At 45.7% G+C, this 17,494-nt stretch overlaps 1 protein-coding gene across 1 annotated transcript in view; it reads left to right on the forward strand.

Annotated features, from left to right (window-relative positions):
- The first annotated feature begins 1,075 nt into the window (after positions 1-1,075).
- ADAMTS14 (ADAM metallopeptidase with thrombospondin type 1 motif 14) overlaps positions 1,076-17,494 on the forward strand; it is a 122,896-nt gene continuing 106,477 nt past the window's right edge. Inside the window, exons 1-2 of the mRNA XM_043990175.1 lie at positions 1,076-1,352; positions 5,105-5,544. Coding sequence (XP_043846110.1) covers positions 1,271-1,352; positions 5,105-5,544 — 522 coding nt within the window. The 5' untranslated portion in view covers positions 1,076-1,270. The remainder of the gene's footprint in view (positions 1,353-5,104; positions 5,545-17,494) is intronic.

The following is a 17,494-nucleotide window of genomic DNA, read 5'->3' on the forward strand; positions in this document are numbered from 1 at the left end:
ACCTTTTTTTTTTTTTTTTTTAGTGAGGCAGTTGGGGTTAAGTGACTTGCCCAGGGTCACACAGCTAGTAAGTGTTAAGTGTCTGAGGCCGGATTTGAACTCAGGTCCTCCTGACTCCAGGGCCGGTGCTCTATCCACTGAGCCACCTAGCTGCCCCTCACACATAACCTTTTACTGTTGCCAAAATTTTCGCGATCCCACATTCAGTTATACGATCCATAGTTTAAGAAGCTAGGACTAGATGGAGTCTAGCCAGCTCAGAAGCTTTTATACTCTGGCAGCCTTCTGAGGGAAGGGAAGCCTAGCACTGGCCTGACGGGGCTGCGAGACCCTTTCCCAGGAAGGGTCTGGGCCAGGCGGGGAGGCCAAAACTCAAGGAGGGCAGAGGGGATGGGAGAACTTGGAGCGCAGGTGGGCTGGTCCGCCAGCGGGATGGGGATCATGCGGCCCAGACTCTCCCTTACCTACCCAGCGCTGACCCCCAGCGACCAGTATCTGCCGGGATTTGGACACCACGTGCCCACGTCGGCTCGGGAGTATCTAGTCTCCCCGGGAAGAGCTTGACCCCTACCCCCAACCCCATTCCACTGTTCTGCCCTGACTCCAAACTCACGCTGTCTCTGTCTCGGATTCTCCCTATCTCTGTCAGTGTGTCTCTCTCTCCCCGGCTCTGTTTCTCTCTGTTTCCTAGTCTCCCTCTCTTGCTGTGTCTCGGTCTCAGGCTCTTGTGTCTCTGTTTCGCTGTCTCCCCTGCCTCTCCTTCTGTCCCTTGGTTTCTCTGTCTGTTTCTGTCTCTGGGTCAGTTACATCTCTCCTCTCCTGCTCTCCCGCTCGCTCCCCTCCCCTCTTCTCCCCTCCCCTCTCCTCCCCTCCCTTGTCCGCTCCTCCCCTCCCCTCCTCCTCCCTGCCCGGCTCCCGCCCGCCCTTCCCCGGGTGCCTCTTGAGCTCCGGGGGCAGCGGGTCCTGGTGGTGGCGGCTGCACAGCCGCGCACTCCGGGAGAGGGGGGCGGGAGCGAGGGCCGGGGCCGGGGCTGGGGCCGAGGCTGGGGCCGGGGCCGGGGCTGGGGCCGGGGCAGGCTGCAAGAAGGAGGAGCTGAGGAATCGGTCTCGCAGGGTCCCGGGCGTCTGCAGAGCCAGGAAAGCTGGCGGCGCTCTGCATCCCTCAGTCCACTTCCTCCGCTTAGCCCGAGCCCCGAGGCAGATTCTGGCCGGCCGGTGTGCGAACGAGCCAGCGAGCGAGGCCCCGGGCTCCCGCTGCCTCCCGCTCCAGATGGAGTATCTCAGTGTCATGGTCTCTTGCTGGTTCCCTCTCAACTGCTGGCTCTCGGCTGTCGCGGCCACCAGGACCCAAGGTAAGGCTGGCGGGAGGGAGAGCCAGGGAGCGCGAGCGAGTGTGTGTGTGTGTGTGTGTGTGTGTGTGTGTGTGTGTGTGTGTGTGTGGTGTGCGCACGTGTGTGTGTGTAAGAGCAGGAAGAGAGCGAGCGAAAGTAAGAGAGCAAGATAGCGAGAGAGAACGAGAGAGAGCGAGAGAGAGATGTGTGCGTGCCTTGGTGTGTGTGCAGACTTTGGGCTGAGCTATTCATCTCTCCACTGTGTCCTGTACTTTCTCTTCTGCATAGCTCCTCTCCAACCTCTCCTTTCTCGCTTTTCTTTTTCCTTTTCTTTTTCTTCCTCTGGGCTTCCTTTCTCACACCTCACTCTCCGTTTGCTTGTTTCTTCCCTCTTTCTCTCTTCTCTCTCCAATCTCTCTCTTCTCATTCTTTTACTCGTTCCTCCTGGCTCTCCATCTTTCTCCACTATTTCCTCTTCTTTCCCTTTCTCTCATCCCAAGCTCTCATTTTTTCCTTCCCCCTCTCTCTAATTCTTGTATGTTTCTTGCATCTCTCCTGTGGCTTTCTGTCTCTGTATGTCTATTCTTCTGCCTCTAGGAGAAGGAGAAAGCCTATGCACTACCAGCATGTCTTCCTGCCTTGGACAGCCCGCGGTCCCACCAGGCATGGCCAAGGGTCCCACCAGGCATGCCTTGGGTCTGGGTGGTGGGCAGCGTCAGGTGCTTGTGCACACAAGCAACACACACATCTGCCTGCATAAACACACAAACGTGCTCCTACCTCTCTCACAGGTGTGTACAAACACACCTTCACAAAGGGCGGGAAAGGCAGAGCACAAAGATTCCCTCCTTCTAGTTCATCAAATAGAGGTGTCTGGAAACATACAGAAGCACATACACACATGACTTCTGTCCTTAGCCAGGACCACGCCCCCAGTGCAAGTCAGTGTGTACACAGAGTGTGCAGTCATTGCACAGAATTGCCACATGTGTAGCATGCTTTGAAAGGCATACCCTAATAGGTGCCTGTCTGTAGCCATCCCTCCTGCTTTGCTTAGCAAAATCAGAGGAAAGTGAGCATTTCTTCCCCTCCTCTCTTAATTGCCCCAGAGGGGAAAGGATATTTAGGGACACATCATTTCTGGATTTTATCAGGCCAGGGAGGTGAGGGGGAGGGGCCACAGATAGAGCTGGATGTGTAGAAAGGAGAATTCTTCCTCAAGCTCTGGCCCATGAATCATCCCACTTGGAAGCCAAGGAACTGTCACTGGCAATCCTGACAGTGCCAGAGCAGGAGGGCTGGAGACTTTGGGATGCCTGATGCCTGGGCCAGTGGCCTGACACTTCGGGCTTTGACCTCAGGCTTGCTGCAGGCTGGGAGCACGCATGTCACCGGGGCAAGGCCTGCCTTTTCTTTTCTTTCTTTTTTTCCTTAGCTGTATTTACTTAGCCTGGGTTTGGGCCTTGTAAATTCTTAGTCACTCTGTCACTTTAAAAAGTTGCCTTTCTAAACTTGGAACTGTTCTCTTCCTTTCTAATAATAGCTTCCATTCATATTGCAATTGATTTCCAAAGTGCTTTCCCCTCCACAACCTGGTAAGGTAGAGAATGCAAGGATCTTAGATCATAGAGCCATAGGGCTGTAGATTTAGAACTGGAAGGGATCCCAGAAGTTATTGAGTCAGCTCCCCTCATTTTACAGATGCATAAACTGAGGCCCAGAGAGGTAAAGGACTTGCCTAGGATTTAAGCTAGTGTCAGAGCTGGGGTTCAAACTCAGGTCTCTGATTCCAGGTTCAGTGCTCTTATCACTATTCTCTGCTTTCCCTCCCTCCCTTTTTCCCTTCCCTTTCTTTTCCTCCCTCCTTCTCCTCCCTTCCTGCTTACTCCCTTCCTTTCCTTTCCTTTCCTTTCCTTTCCTTTCCTTTCCTTTCCTTTCCTTTCCTTTCCTTTCCTTTCCTTTCCTTTCCTTTCCTTTCCTTTCCTTTCCTTTCCTTTCCTTTCCTTTCCTTTCCTTTCCTTTCCTTTCCTTTCCTTTCCTTTCCTTTCCTTTCCTTTCCTTTCCTTTCCTTTCCTTTCCTTTCTTTCTTCCTTCCCTCCTTTTCTTCCTCCTCCTTCCCTCCCTTCCTTGCTCTCTCTCTTCCTTCCCTCCTTTTCTCCCTCCCTCCATCCCTTCCTTCCATCTCTCTTGTCCTCTCTCTTCTCCTTTAGCACTTTCTCTTTCTTGGAATGGTGGATTATATTTGGGGTTGCTAGGTGTTTGTTTTGACAGGTGTATTTTTCTGCATTTTTATGCAATTGGCTGCTCCGGGCAATCCCATAGGCTGGGATAGGCAGGTGGAGCAGGTTGGGTGTTTCACCAGTGCAGCCCTCCATCCCACTGTTGCTCTGGCCACAGGGCTCTCTCTGACCTGTCTCCAGACGGTGGCCTCCTGGCTCCTGTCCCTGGTGGGATGACTGACTGCCCAGGGAGGGGGACCTCACTGGGCAGGGAATGCATAGTTCACATGCTTGTTGCTAGCTGGCTTGTAAAGAGTCGAAAGCTCTGTCGGGAGTCATTTTTTCTGCTAGGGTTGATGGGGGCCCAGAGATTGAGGTATTGTTTTGTTTGGAATGTTGGTGTCTGCACAGTACTTGACCATTATTCCCCAAGTGTGGAACACCGGAAGATGTGAGGACATATAACAAAATGATGACGGTAATTTGAATGTACTTGGTGCTTTGAGGTTTATGAAGGACTTTTCCCATAATGACCCTAAGAGGCAAGTAGAGACACCATTATTATCCCCATTTTCCAGAAAAGGAAACTGAGGCTTATAGTGTAGTAAAAGCCAGAGAGGTACTGGGGTACAAAGGAGAGTGGTCAGGATTGCATGCTAGAGGGCCTATATTGAACCCGGGCTCTGTCACCTACCCTCTATTTTCTTATTTCCCCTCCTGAGGCCTCTGTTTCTTCATTTGTAAAACAAAGGGACTAGATTAGATGACCTCTGGAGTCCCTTCTGGCTCTGATCTGCCTCTGATCTCTCCTAAGCTGACAAAGCTAAGAGGTATTGGAGGCTTGAGCTCATCAGTACCATGGACACCACTGATTTAATATTTACCATTTACATAGCATATAAGTAAATGCATTAGCTCATTGGTTCCTGCTGTTATTATCCCCATTTTACAGATGAGAAAATTGAGGCCACCAGAGGCTGAGTAACCCCCCCAGGGACCTCCAGCTAGGAAGGGTCTGAGGCCGAATTTGAACTCAGGTCTTTCTGACTCCAGGCCCAGAGCTCTAAACACTGTGCCAGCTAGTTACTATACAACACATTCGCTGCCATATGAAGGTTTCCAAAGTGATTTACAGATATTATTTGTTTGAGCCTCACAACATCCCAGTGAGGTAGGGACTTACAAGGTATTATTTATTCCCATTTTACGGATGGGGAAACAGGCTCAGCTTGACCTAGGGAGGTAAGAGAAGGAATACTGACAGGAGTTGGAGGGCTGGGGAATTCTGTCTGTGACATTTAGTTGTGTGACCTTGGGCACCCTCTTCCTCAGTTTCTTCATCTGTAAAATGAGGGGGTTGGATTGAATGGCCTTTGAGGTCTCTTTCAACCATGGACTTGATTTGAGCAAAGAGACTTGGGCTCTGGGGGTCCAGGGTTGCTGGCCTTATGGACCAAATGAGGGTGGCTAACGGCCATTGGATCACTGTCCCCTCCGTCCCCTTGGCCTTTGCCCTGCGAGTCCTCAAGCGTTTCTGTCTCTATGTTCCAACAGAGCTGCTCTTGTCTGGAAAGTTAAGTGAATATGGCGTGTTCGTTCCGTTCAGTGCCGATCAGCAAGGCCGGTTCCTCTCGCACGTGGTGTCCGGACCCGCTGCCTCTGGGAACGGTGCGTTTGGCGGACCTCCTTTGCCACCACCCCTCGCCTCCAGCCGGCACCGGGTGGCCCGGAGCCCTTCCATCTCCGCCGGAGAGCCGGCTGGCCCGCGTCCGGAGGGGAAGTATTCCATTTATTTCAACGTCACCCTCTTCGGGAAGGAGTTCCATTTGAGCCTGAAGCCCAAGCGGCGGCTGGTGGTCCCCGGAGCCTTCACCCAGTGGCAGGAGGACTTCCGGGAGGTTTCTCGGAAGCCGCTCCATCAGGAGTGTGTCTTCACTGGCAGCATCACCGGCATGCCGGCCACCGCCGTGGCCATCAGCAACTGTGACGGATTGGTAAGGAAGGGACTCACTCCCTCATCTTCTGCGCCTCCCCGCTGCGCCCGCCTGGCTCTCCCGGACCGACTCCTGCCGGTTTCTTGGGCTTCCCTGGCTCAGGCATTCCTGTGGGTTCTGTCCTCCATCCTGGGCCAAAGCCGGGGCTGGGGCTGCTTCCAGGGAGACTGGCTCTTCGATGGCTGCCAGATTCAACTTCCAACTCGATGGGAAGGGAAAGGGCAGGGACTGTGATCCCTCTATCATTTTCCATCCCCCCATTAGACCTGCTCACAGACCTACAGAATTTGGAGCAAGTTGGGCCTTCGAGTTTATTTAGTTTGTGGCAGAGTGGATAGAGAGGAGTCAGGGAGACCTGGGTCCAAACTTTGCCTTAGGCACTTACTATCTATGTAACCCTGAGCAAGTCACTTCGGCTGTGTCAGCCTCAGTTTCCTTCTCTATAAAATAATGAGGTTATTTGAGGTGGCCTCTGAGGTCCTTTTCAGCTATAGGTCTATGGCCTCTGATCCTAGCAAGAAGAAAGAACACTGGTTTTGAACCTTCACCAGGGACCCTGACTAGCTAGCTGTGTGACCCTGAATTCCTTTATCTCAGTGAGTCTCATTTTCCTCATTTGTAAAATGGGCACAGCGGTGTTCCCACTATTTCTCTCCTAGGGTTGCTTTGAGGAAATGTCATTTGTAAAATGTCAAAGACTTCCAGTAGAGTTTCTTAAAATGTGATTCTCTTTGGAATCCCCGAGACCCTGACAGGGGGTCTCTTGAAAGCTCAAACTATTTTCACAATAATACTAATGTCTAATATAGTAAATATTCTTGACAGTTCTTTTTTTGATATTTATTTAATATTTTATTTGTTCCCTAAATACACATAAAACAATTTTTGACATTTGTTTTTTTAAATGTTGAATTCCAAATTCTCTCCATCCCTCCCCTCTCCACTTATTGAGAAGGCAAGCACAAATATAGTAAATATTGATAAACACAACTCACATAAACAAAAGCTCTTGGTGGGGGGTTCTCAATAATTCTTGATGGTGTAAAGGGTTCCTGAGTGCAGAAAGTTTGAAAACCGCTAAGCTAGAGAAAGGTAATTTATCATCATTCTCCAATTCTGAGCCTGACTCAGTGTCCCCAGTAGCACCTGACCGATAATAATTAATAGTAATTAAAGCTTAAAACTGCAGGACAACTTTGGGATGCCCTCTATGGTTCGATGGAGTTTTCACATTGTTTTACAAACATTATGTCATCTGAGATCCACAACAACCCTGGGAGGTAAATTCAGTGGGAATTTCCCCCATTTTGCAGAGGAACAAACTGAGGCACAGAGAGATAGATGTTAAGTGATCTAATGGGGGTCAAAAGGATAGTTACAAAGAGGCAACGTTAGACTTGATGTCAGAAAGAAAACCAAAAACTTCCTCATAAGTAGTGTCCAGATATGGAACATGCTGTTTTGGGAGGGTCCTTGGAGGTCTTCAGGTTGCTGGAAGGAAACAAGTATTTAGTAAGCACCTACTATGTTTCAGGCACTGTGCTAAATGCTTTACAATTTTAATCTCATTTGATCCTTACAACAACCCTGGGAGGGGTGGTTGTTATTATGCCCACTTTATAGATGAAGAAACAGGCAGCAGAGGTTAAGTAACTTACTTGGGGTCATACTCAGTAAGTGACTGAGGCCATATTTGAGCTGAAGTCTTCCTGTCTCCAGGCCTGGTTCTCCATCCACTGTGCCCCCAGCTGCCTTTCCCTGGGTAAATGAAGGTGAGCATTTCCCCTTGTGTGTGTATGGGAGCTCTGTGCTTGCTTGATTTAACTCTTGTGTTTCTGTGTGACTTTTCCATGGTCCTTTACCTTGTAAGAATCAGAAGAGGGGTATGAAATTCAATCCTCCCAACTCCTGAGCCTGGCCTCCCCGCTACACCCCATTGTCTTTTAGAGAAGTTGGTCCAAGCTGGATATAGAAATGTATCTACTCATCCAGTGCCACGGTGTCTGTGTTCTTTATCTACTTGCCTTTTCCTAGGCCAATTGCTAGGATTGAGTGCCTGTGGCTCCCCTTGTAGAGAGCCTAGAAGGTTCTGGGATTTGATGCGATTAGCAAGTGGAGACATCTAGAAAAATCTCAACTGAAGGGGCAGTTAGGTGGCACAGTGGATAAAGCACTGGCCCTGGATTCAGGAGGACCTGAGCTCAAATCTGGCTTCAGACACTTGACACTTACTAGCTGTGTGACCCTGGGCAAGTCACTTCACCCAAAAAACCCCTCAAGTGAATAACAATAACTAACATTTATTTAGCAATTTGAATTGTTGCAAAAGGTTTTACATAAATGATCTCATTTGCTCCCATAATGACCATGGGAGAGAGGCACTGTTATTGCTTCCATTTTACAGATCAGGAGACTAAATCTGAGAAGGATTAAGTGACTCACTCAAGGTCATATGGCCTATAAGTGTCTGAGGCAGAATTTGAACCCAAATCATCCTTATTTCTCATTCCCCTCCCTCAGTCTCTGTGTCTCCAGAACCATCCCCAGATCTACTGTCCTGGAAATGTTTCCCCTCCAGGCACTGGGAATAGCTGCTTACTTTCTGGCTCCATTTTGGGAGATTGAAATGCCATGTGTCAGACTCTCCCTGTCTCTCTCTCTTTCTTTCTCCTCTTCTCTTTTTTCTGTCTCTCTGTCTCTCTGTCTCTCTTCTAACTCTCTGTCTGTCTCAGGACCTGCCCTGACTCTCATTAGCCTCCTTACTCAGTTGTACTTTGTGTCACTCCCTCTGAGAGCTTGCCCAGCACTCTTGAGTTGTGGGTGCACTGTTCTCTTGTTTTTACTTTACCCTGGGACTGCACTGACCAAGGACACCAGACAGATGATAAGGAGAGGCTCCCATATTCTTCCATCCCCTTTCTCCAAGAGTGGGGTTGAGGCATACAGAAAATGAATGGTAAGACAGACAATGCCTTTGGTCAGTGATTTCTTTACTCTTCAGACCTGGCAGTTAATGTTGGTCAAAACAAATAGTTTTGGGGCGGCTAGGTGGCGCAGTGGATAAAGCAATGGCCCTGGAGTCAGGATTACCTGAGTTCAAATCCAGCCTCAGACACTTGACACTTACTAGCTGTGTGACCCTGGGCAAGTCACTTAACCCCAATTGCCTCACTAAAAAAAAAAAATAGTTTCATCCCTGAAAAGACCAACACCTTCACGTTGGAGTTGACTAAGAGGCCATGTGGTATAATGGATAGAGCACTGGACTTGGAGTCAGGAAGACCTGGGTTCAAATTCCATCTCAGATACTTACTAGCTGTGTGACTCTGGGCAGGTTGCCCGACAGCTCTGGGCTTCCTCTGTTCATCTATAAAAAAGGGGTTTGGACTTGATGTTGTTTAGGCTTTCTTCCAGATCTAAATCTATGATTTTATGATCTCATGAAGGTGAGAACCCAACCCAGATTCCAAGGGAAGGATGAGTCCTACCCTGTTATTTCTTTTCTTTTCTTTTTTTTTTCTTTTTTAGTGAGGCAATTGGGGTTAAGTGACTTGCCCAGGGTCACACAGCTAGTAAGTGTTAAGTGTCTGAGGCCGGACTTGAACTCAGGTACTCCTGACTCCAGGGCTGGTGCTCTATCCATTGTGCTACCTAGCTGCCCCACCTACCCTGTTATTTCATTCTTTATAGAGTCTCAATTTCATTGGTGTCTTCAGATCAGAGCTTGGTAATCAACCCTTACTTAGGATCATGTGATCATAAATTCAGAGCTGAAAAGGACCTCAGAGGTCATCTAGTCCAAATCCCTTATTTTACAGATGGGGAAACTGAGGTAAAGAGAAGTTACATAATTTGCCCACAGTCACATAGGAATTTAGTGGCAGAGTCATGTCCAGTGATTGCCAATTTAGGACCATTGCATCATACTGCATGATGTGAGACCCTCTATTAGGACCTTAAATATTTCTCTTTTGGAGGGAATTTGGACCAGAGAGCCTGAAGGTCACTTATAACTCTAAGATTCTATTATACCTTTGTTACTTCAATGTTGAGTATCTGTGTTTTCTCTCTCTCTTTTTTTTTTAGGTGGGAAGGTAAGAGATGTATGTTAAACATCTGTGCATCTCCCCTAGAACTTGGCATATGTAGTGAGGGGAAAGAAAGGGGAAGTCAGAGATCTCATTTGATCTGTAGTAGCCCTTAAAATGATCACTTTTGAGTAATTAAAAAAAGAACCTCAGGGCAGTTTCATGTTCTGACAAAGTATTGGAGGAGGAATCTAATTTATCCAGTAGCTGCAGGATACTAATAATTCCCTTTTCTAACATTTGTCCTTACCTAGAATCTTGCCTCAGACACTTACTGGCTCTATGACCCCAAGTGAGTCATTCACCTCTGTGGCCCTCAGTTTCCCCATCTGTAAAATGAAGAGGTTAGACCTAATGATCTCCACGGTCCTTTTCTGATCTAACTCTGTGATCCTAGCCTCTTAACCCTGTTGTTTGTTTCACCTTGGGAAAGATATTTCCCTTTCTGGATCATGATTTCCCCTTCTGTACAATAAGGGGGAGGGGGATCAAACCAGGGGGCCTTGAAGTTTTCTTCCAGCTCTGAATTGGCTGATTCCAGAAGTTGGAATTGGGGCCACATCAGAATATGAATAGGATGGAATTCTATTGTTCTTAAAGAAATGAGGAAGGGAATGGTTTTTAAAAATCCTAGAAGACTTCTATGAACTGATGCAGAGTGATGTGAGTAAAAACAGGAGAATAATTCGTACAATAAAAACAACCTTGAAGAAGCATTGCTATTTATTTCACTTGCTGTTATATAGTCTTTCTATTTGTTATCATCAGCCCAAGCGCTGCCTCCTCCAAGAAGTCTTGCCTGATTTTCTTAGGATATACACTGGCCGTGTGACCCTGGGTTAGTCATTAACTTTGCAGTGCCTGATATAACTCTCTAACACCATAACTTGGCAGCAAAGTTGCCAATCTGTAGTGATAGGAATTTCTTTACTGTTAAAATAAAAAGTCCAAACAGAAAAAAAAGCAATCATGCAGTTTTTGCAGATAAGGATATTGAAGCCCCAGAGTAAGAGAGGGGTTCAAGGTCATGCAGGAATTAATAATATAGAATTGGGACCAAAACCCAGACACTGAGTGCCCACTGAATGCTAGGTCAGAGTCTGCTCTATGAAGAATAGAACACATCCCCTGCTGTCCCAAGGGATTCTGTTTACTGTAGACTGGCTCATCTTATTACAGGGGCAAAGCTGTATGCTTGGAAAGAGGGCAAGTAAGAGAACTGGGTGAGGCTGCTTTGTGGTAGAATTGTGCAGTGGAGGTCACAGGGTTTTGCAATTACAGATGAGGAAATTTAGGTCCAGAGAAGGAGAGTGACTTTGCCTATGGTCATACGCACTTTAAATAGATCCAGGATTCAGCTCCAATGCAGTGCTCTTCACAGAGGTGTACTACTACTCTCAGTGACTGATATTCTCAGGGGCTTTCTATATATATATTCATTTGAATTCAATCTATTCATTTTGTTCCAACAAATATTTATGAAGTATCTACTATATGCAAGGCTCTAGTAGGTATTAGGGACATAAAGAGAAAAATGGAACTCAATTGCAGTCTAAGCAACATGTGTGTAGATAAGTGGATACAAAATAGATACAAAGTATTCAATGAAGGGGCAGCTAGGTGGCGCAGTGGATAGAGCACCCGCCCTGGAGTCAGGAGTACCTGAGTTCAAATCTGGCCTCAGACACTTAACACTTACTAGCTGTGTGACCCTGGGCAAGTCACTTAACCCCAATTGCCTCACTAAAAAACAAAACAAACCAAAACCAAAAAAAAAAAAAGTATTCAATGAGGAATTCAAACAACTGGGGGAAGCAGTGCTTAGCCTGGCACATAGTAGGTGCTTAATAAATGCTTATTGATTGATTGAATCAGGAAAAAGTATTTTAGGAGGTATTGCTTGAAATAACCTGTGAAGGGAATTTTTGATCCCAAAAAGTGGCAGTAAAAGGAGGGAGGAGGTGAGGACAGCCTGTGCAAAGTCATGGAGATGGAATGTCTTGTGTGGGAATTAAGTCAGTTTGGCTGAACTGTAGATGATTGCTATTGCAATTGTCCAGATGAGAAGCAATGGAAATGGTTGTGGTATGGCATTAATAGAGAGAAGGGGGCAGATTGGAGAGATACAGAGGAAGCTGAGACAAAATTTGGCAACTGATTGTATATGTGGTTATATGAGAAAGTCGGTGATGACTCCCAGGTTTCAAACTTGAGTAACTGGAAGAATGGAAGTGCTCACTAAAGGAATTGGGAAGTTAGGAGAAAGGGTGGGTTTAGGAAAAGAGATACAAAGATAATTAGAGATAATGTGCTTTGTTTTGGATTTACTGAGTTTGAGGTGCCTATAGGCTATCCAGATGGTGATCTCAAAGTCAGAGATATGGGACTGGATATCTGAGGGCTAGACATATAGATTTGGGAATCATGTTCATAGAGATGATGGTTGAACCCAAGAGAGCAGGAGAGATCATTAAGAGGGAGAAAATTAGATAGATAAGAGAAAGGGACTCAGGAGATAACCTTATGGTATACCCACATGTTGAAGGTAGGCCACGGATGATGGCCCAGCAAAGGGGACAGAAAAAAATTGGTCAGATAGGTAAGAGGATAATCAGGAATGAGCAGTGTCATAAAAAACAACAACAACAACAACAAAAAAAAAAACCAAAACAAAACTAGGGAGGAGAGAATAGCCAGGAAGAAAAGCAAAGGAATTTTTTAAGTTAGACATTGATAGGGCACTTGGAATAATTGGGATGACCTATGTTTATTTTGGACCGGTAGGTAGTATAGTGGGTTTGGAATCAGAAAGATGAGTCTTCCTGAGTTCAAATCTGGCCTTAGACACTTACTGGTTAGGTGGCCTTGGGCAAGTCATGCAACTCTGTCTGCCTTTGATCCTCATCTGTAAAATGAGATGGAGAAGGAAATGGCAAACCACTCTTTCCCAAGAAAACCCCCAAATGGGGTTGCAAAGAGTCAGAAACAACTGAAAAGACTGAACAACAACAAAAATGTTTATTTTAATCATAGTTTATGCTATCTAAATGTTCATTTAAAAAACAGATAGGGGGCAGCTAGATGGCGCAGTGGTTAAAGCGCTGGCCCTGGATTCAGGAGGACCTGAGTTCAAATCCAGCCTCAGACACTTGACACTTACTAGCTGTGTGACCCTGGGCAAGTCATTTAACCCCCATTGCCCCACCAAAAAAAACAAACAAACCAAACCAAACCAAACAAACAAACAAAAAAAAACCAGATAGGTGCAGAGATGGATAAATATTTAGAGATAAAACTTTTAAGAATCCCAATATTTGAAAATACAAATTAGAAACCATATCAATCAGGGAGAAAATTTTCACTTTTACAAAGAATTTCCCTATAATTAAAATGATTAATTATATTAAAAACAAAAAAGAGGGGCAGCTAGATAGCACAGTGGATAGAGCACTGGCCCTGGAGTCAGGAGTACCTGAGTTCAAATCCGGCCTCAGACACTTAACACTTACTAGCTGTGTGACCCTGGGCAAGTCACTTAACCCCAGTTGCCTCACTAAAACAAAACAAAACAAAACAAAACCAAAACAAAACAAAACAAAAAAGAATCCCACTTACATGATTACATTTGACAAAGCATTTGACAAAACACAGTTCTTATTTATGCTAAAAACCCTACAAAATAAAGGCACAAGAGGATCTTTTTTAATATGATAAAAACAAAAGTTCATATTATATGCAACAGAGAAATAATAGAAACTTTCACAGCAAATACAAGAGCAAAGCAAAGTTTTCACCTTTCCCTACTGCTATTTGACCTAATGCTAGAAATACTAGCAATAGCATTAAGAGAAAGGAATTAAAGACAGAAATGTAGGCAAAAAGGAAAAAAAAAATCTTTATTTGCTGACGACACGCTGTTTTATGTAGAAAAGATTTAGAGAATCTGTGAAGAAAATTAGTTGCTACAGAAACTTCAGTAACCTGAGAATACAAAATAAACCCACAAAATCAGCATCATTTCTACATAATGAAAGAATATAGGAGGAAATAATAGAAAGGGAAGTACTACTCAAAAGAACTGAAAAATCTCGGAGTAAAAAAAAAAAAGGCACTCACCACAGGTTTCCTTTTATTGTCAAGCTCTCTTTAAATGTCATTTATTTAAATGACGACTCACATTGTCATAGTGGCAGAGGAAGAAGAAACCTACTCATTTTACAGAAGAGGAAACTCGCTTTACACAATTTAAATTTAGATAGAACTCTTCAGGAACATACGATCTATGGGTCTAGACCCGCCTGGTAATTTCCGTTCCTGTGTGACTCAATTTAGTTTCTTTAGACCTGTTCAATGGCGTTGTGCTAACTTCTGGGTCCTCTTTCTTATTTTGGTATAAGCCTTGTGGCCAGCATTTGCTCTCATCTCTTTGCCAGCTACCAGGACAGATTTACAGAGTCCTTGAGTTCTCCAGGGCTTCAGCTTCCCCATAGACACAGTGAGGAAAATTCCCCTCTGCTCCTTTCCGGAGCACATTGCTGCATGTGAAGGTGTAGACAGACCTCTCCGAGCCTTAATTTTCTCCCTTGTAAAATGAGGGGATTGGACTTCACTGGATGATCTCTCGGCATTTTTTCCATGCTAATATTTTATGTATTTATTTATTTTTTTGTGGGACAATGAGGATTAAGTGTCTTGCCCAGGGTCACACAGCTATAATATTCTTTTTTTTTTTTGGGTAGGGCAATGAGGGTTAAGTGACTTGCCCAGGGTCACAAAGCTAGTAAGTGTTAAGTGTCTGAGGCCGGATTTGAACTCAGGGACTCCTGAATCCAGGGCCGGTGCTTTATCCACTGCACCACCTAGCTGCCCCAGCTATAATATTCTATGTTCTAAGTGCCTTGCCAACTCTAACATTATGTATTGTCCGATTTATCCTTCATCCTACATAGTATATCTTTTTTTTTTTTTTTGCGGGGCAATGGGGGTTAAGTGACTTGCCCAGGGTCACACAGCTAGTAAGTGTTAAGTGTCTGAGGCTGGATTTGAACTCAGGTACTCCTGAATCCAGGGCTGGTGCTTTATCCACTGCGCCACCTAGCTGCCCCAGCTATAATATTCTATGTTCTAAGTGCCTTGCCAACTCTAACATTATATATTGTCCGATTTATCCTTCATCCTACATAGTATATCTCTTTTTTTTTTTTTGGCAGGGCAATGGGGGTTAAGTGACTTGCCCAGGGTCACACAGCTAGTAAGTGTTAAGTGTCTGAGGCTGGATTTGAACTCAGGTCCTCCTGAATCCAGGGCCAGCGCTTTAACCACTGCGCCATCTAGCTGCCCCCCATAGTATATCTTAATGGTGCTTGAGCATATCAGCTTTAGTTGGAAAGCTGGCCATGCCTCTGGGGTGTGGTAGTTGATTTTTAACAAATGGCTCTCTGAAAAAAAAATTCTCCATCACTTTCTTAAGTCTAGACAATTAACAAAACAATAAATTAGGCCCTTATTTTGTAGGAGCATTTGCCAGCTTCTGAGGTTTAAGTGCTCACACACAGTTGGCTTCTTTCAGAGCCAGCTCCAGCATAATAGTGCCATGTTTCATGGAGGTTCCTTAGAGACTCCTGATATTTAGTTTATGAGCTCCTTGGGAACAACGCCTGTCTTTTGCCTCTTTTTGGATACCTGCCACTTAGAACAGTATCTGGCACATAGTAGGTGCTTGATAAAGGCTAACTGACTGGCTATTAAGGCAACAGGAATTTGGTAGATGTGTCCCCAGACCTTCAGCACTCAGGGAGGGGTTGTTACTATAGGATAAGGAGCAGCAGGGTTCTTAGAATCAGGATACCCTGACCTGGGATACTAATTACTAGCTGTATGACCCTGGTCAAGTCACTTCACCTCTGCCTCAGTTTTGTCAACTGTAAAATGGGGATAATAATAGTACCTATACCTCCCAGAGTGCTCTGAGGATCAAATGAGATAATATTTATCAAATGCTTGGCAAACCTTAAGGTGCTGCATAAATGTTAGCTAGTTTAATAATAATAATAATTATTATTATTATTAGGGATCATAGTGGGGATCATGATAGCACATTGTGAGGATCAAATGAGGTAATAATTGTAAAGTACTCAGCACAGTGCTTGGCAACAACAACATTATGATTATTATTAAAAAAGATGATATTTATAAAGCACTCAGCAGATAATAGGCACTTAATAAATACTTGTTAAAATAATATGAGGAGGGGGACAGCTAGTTGGCTCAACAGAGCACTGGCCCTGGATTCAGGAGGACCTGAGTTCAAATCCAGCCTCAGACACTTGACACTTACTAGCTGTGTGACCCTGGGCAAGTCACTTAACCCCAATTGCCTCACTAAAAAAAATAATATGGAGAGACAAAGTAAATAGGGGCATTAGTGGTAGCCAGAAAGGGCCTTTTGGTCTGGACAGTTACAGAGTCAGGGAGTGGCGAATCTTGACACCCACCCTTTCTAATGGCGCTAGCAGTCTGGATTTGATTATAGTTTCAGAAAACAGTACAACTGCAGTGGCGAGGGGACTGAGGAGTAGGTGGCTGGATCCATTGTGAATAAATATGGCGATCCACATGCAGCTTTCATCCATCTGGGCTGCCCCAAGGGCTCACTCTCAGAATTCTGGACCTGAAGGGATTAAGTCTTTTAGGGTATGGTGGTTGGTCCTTGTGGCAAGCAGGAAGGAATGCTTCCCACATTTCCTCTCCTCATGGAGCTCCTAGGTAGAGGGAGTTATGATGAAGACAATCATGGTACAAAACTGACCCAGTGCGATAGAAGGTCCCAGGAAGGAAATGTCATGTCTGATCAAGGCAGCGAGGAAGGGCTTCACGTAGGAGGTGGCCATTTATATGGGTTTGGAAGGAGGAGTAGGATGTTCATGGTGTCCCTGGGGAAGCAAGGCCTGTGCCTATGGAGGAATCAGAGGCCTGGGTCCCTACAACTGAGCTGGGAACTCTGGTATGTAAGAAGAGGGGCTGGTGGAGAGGGCAGACCCAAGGGGATGGATGGGGTGGGGAAGGAGGGGCCTGCTCAGACCAGGCTACGAGGAGATAGGCACCCACCATCTTTCTGAGTACTGGCCTCTAGGCCTCTGTTACAGTCTGCTGTCCTTCACAACCGACTGCGCAGGCTCTGAGAGATGGGGGTGAGTGTCTGGGGAAGCATCACTTTCTCAGATGCCTAGCACATTAATGCAGACATGTGGCCTTCATTTTGCTCAAGCTCCTTCTCCTTTGGAACAAATCTTCCTGCCTTTCCAGTTGTCTTGCTTTAGGGGTGGTGGAGGGGTGCAGGAAGTGCAAAGAGAACTGGGTTTGAGGCCTGGCCCTGACACCCACCAGCCGTGGGACTGTGAACATTACTAGCTGAACATTATTAAAGAACCTCAGTTTCTTCATCCTTAAAATGGGCAGAGTCTGGATCATACACTTCGCAGGCTGTAGTAAGGGAAGCAACTTGTTAGCCATCATGGGATGCCTAGGATTGCACTGAGCTATGAGGAACTTCAAGGTTATTTCCAACCTACTCATTTCATAGAGGAGGAAACAGATTGATTGGGGGCTAAGTTCCATTCAGTTCAATTCAACCAATTTTTATTGCTCTCTTTTGATTTTATGTGCCCTACATTTCCTCCCGCATCCCCCTCTAAGGAGATAATTCTTATAACAAAGAATGTTTCTTAAAGAGGAAAACTGATCAACACACATTTGTTAAGTGCCTACTGTGTGCCAGACAGTGCTCTAGAGGCAGCTAGATGGCTCAACGGGTAGAGCTCTGCACCTGGAGTCAAGAAGACCTGAGTCTGAATGTTGCCTCA

This window comes from Dromiciops gliroides, chromosome 2 (assembly GCF_019393635.1).
Source record: "Dromiciops gliroides isolate mDroGli1 chromosome 2, mDroGli1.pri, whole genome shotgun sequence".
Taxonomy (NCBI): domain Eukaryota; kingdom Metazoa; phylum Chordata; class Mammalia; order Microbiotheria; family Microbiotheriidae; genus Dromiciops; species Dromiciops gliroides.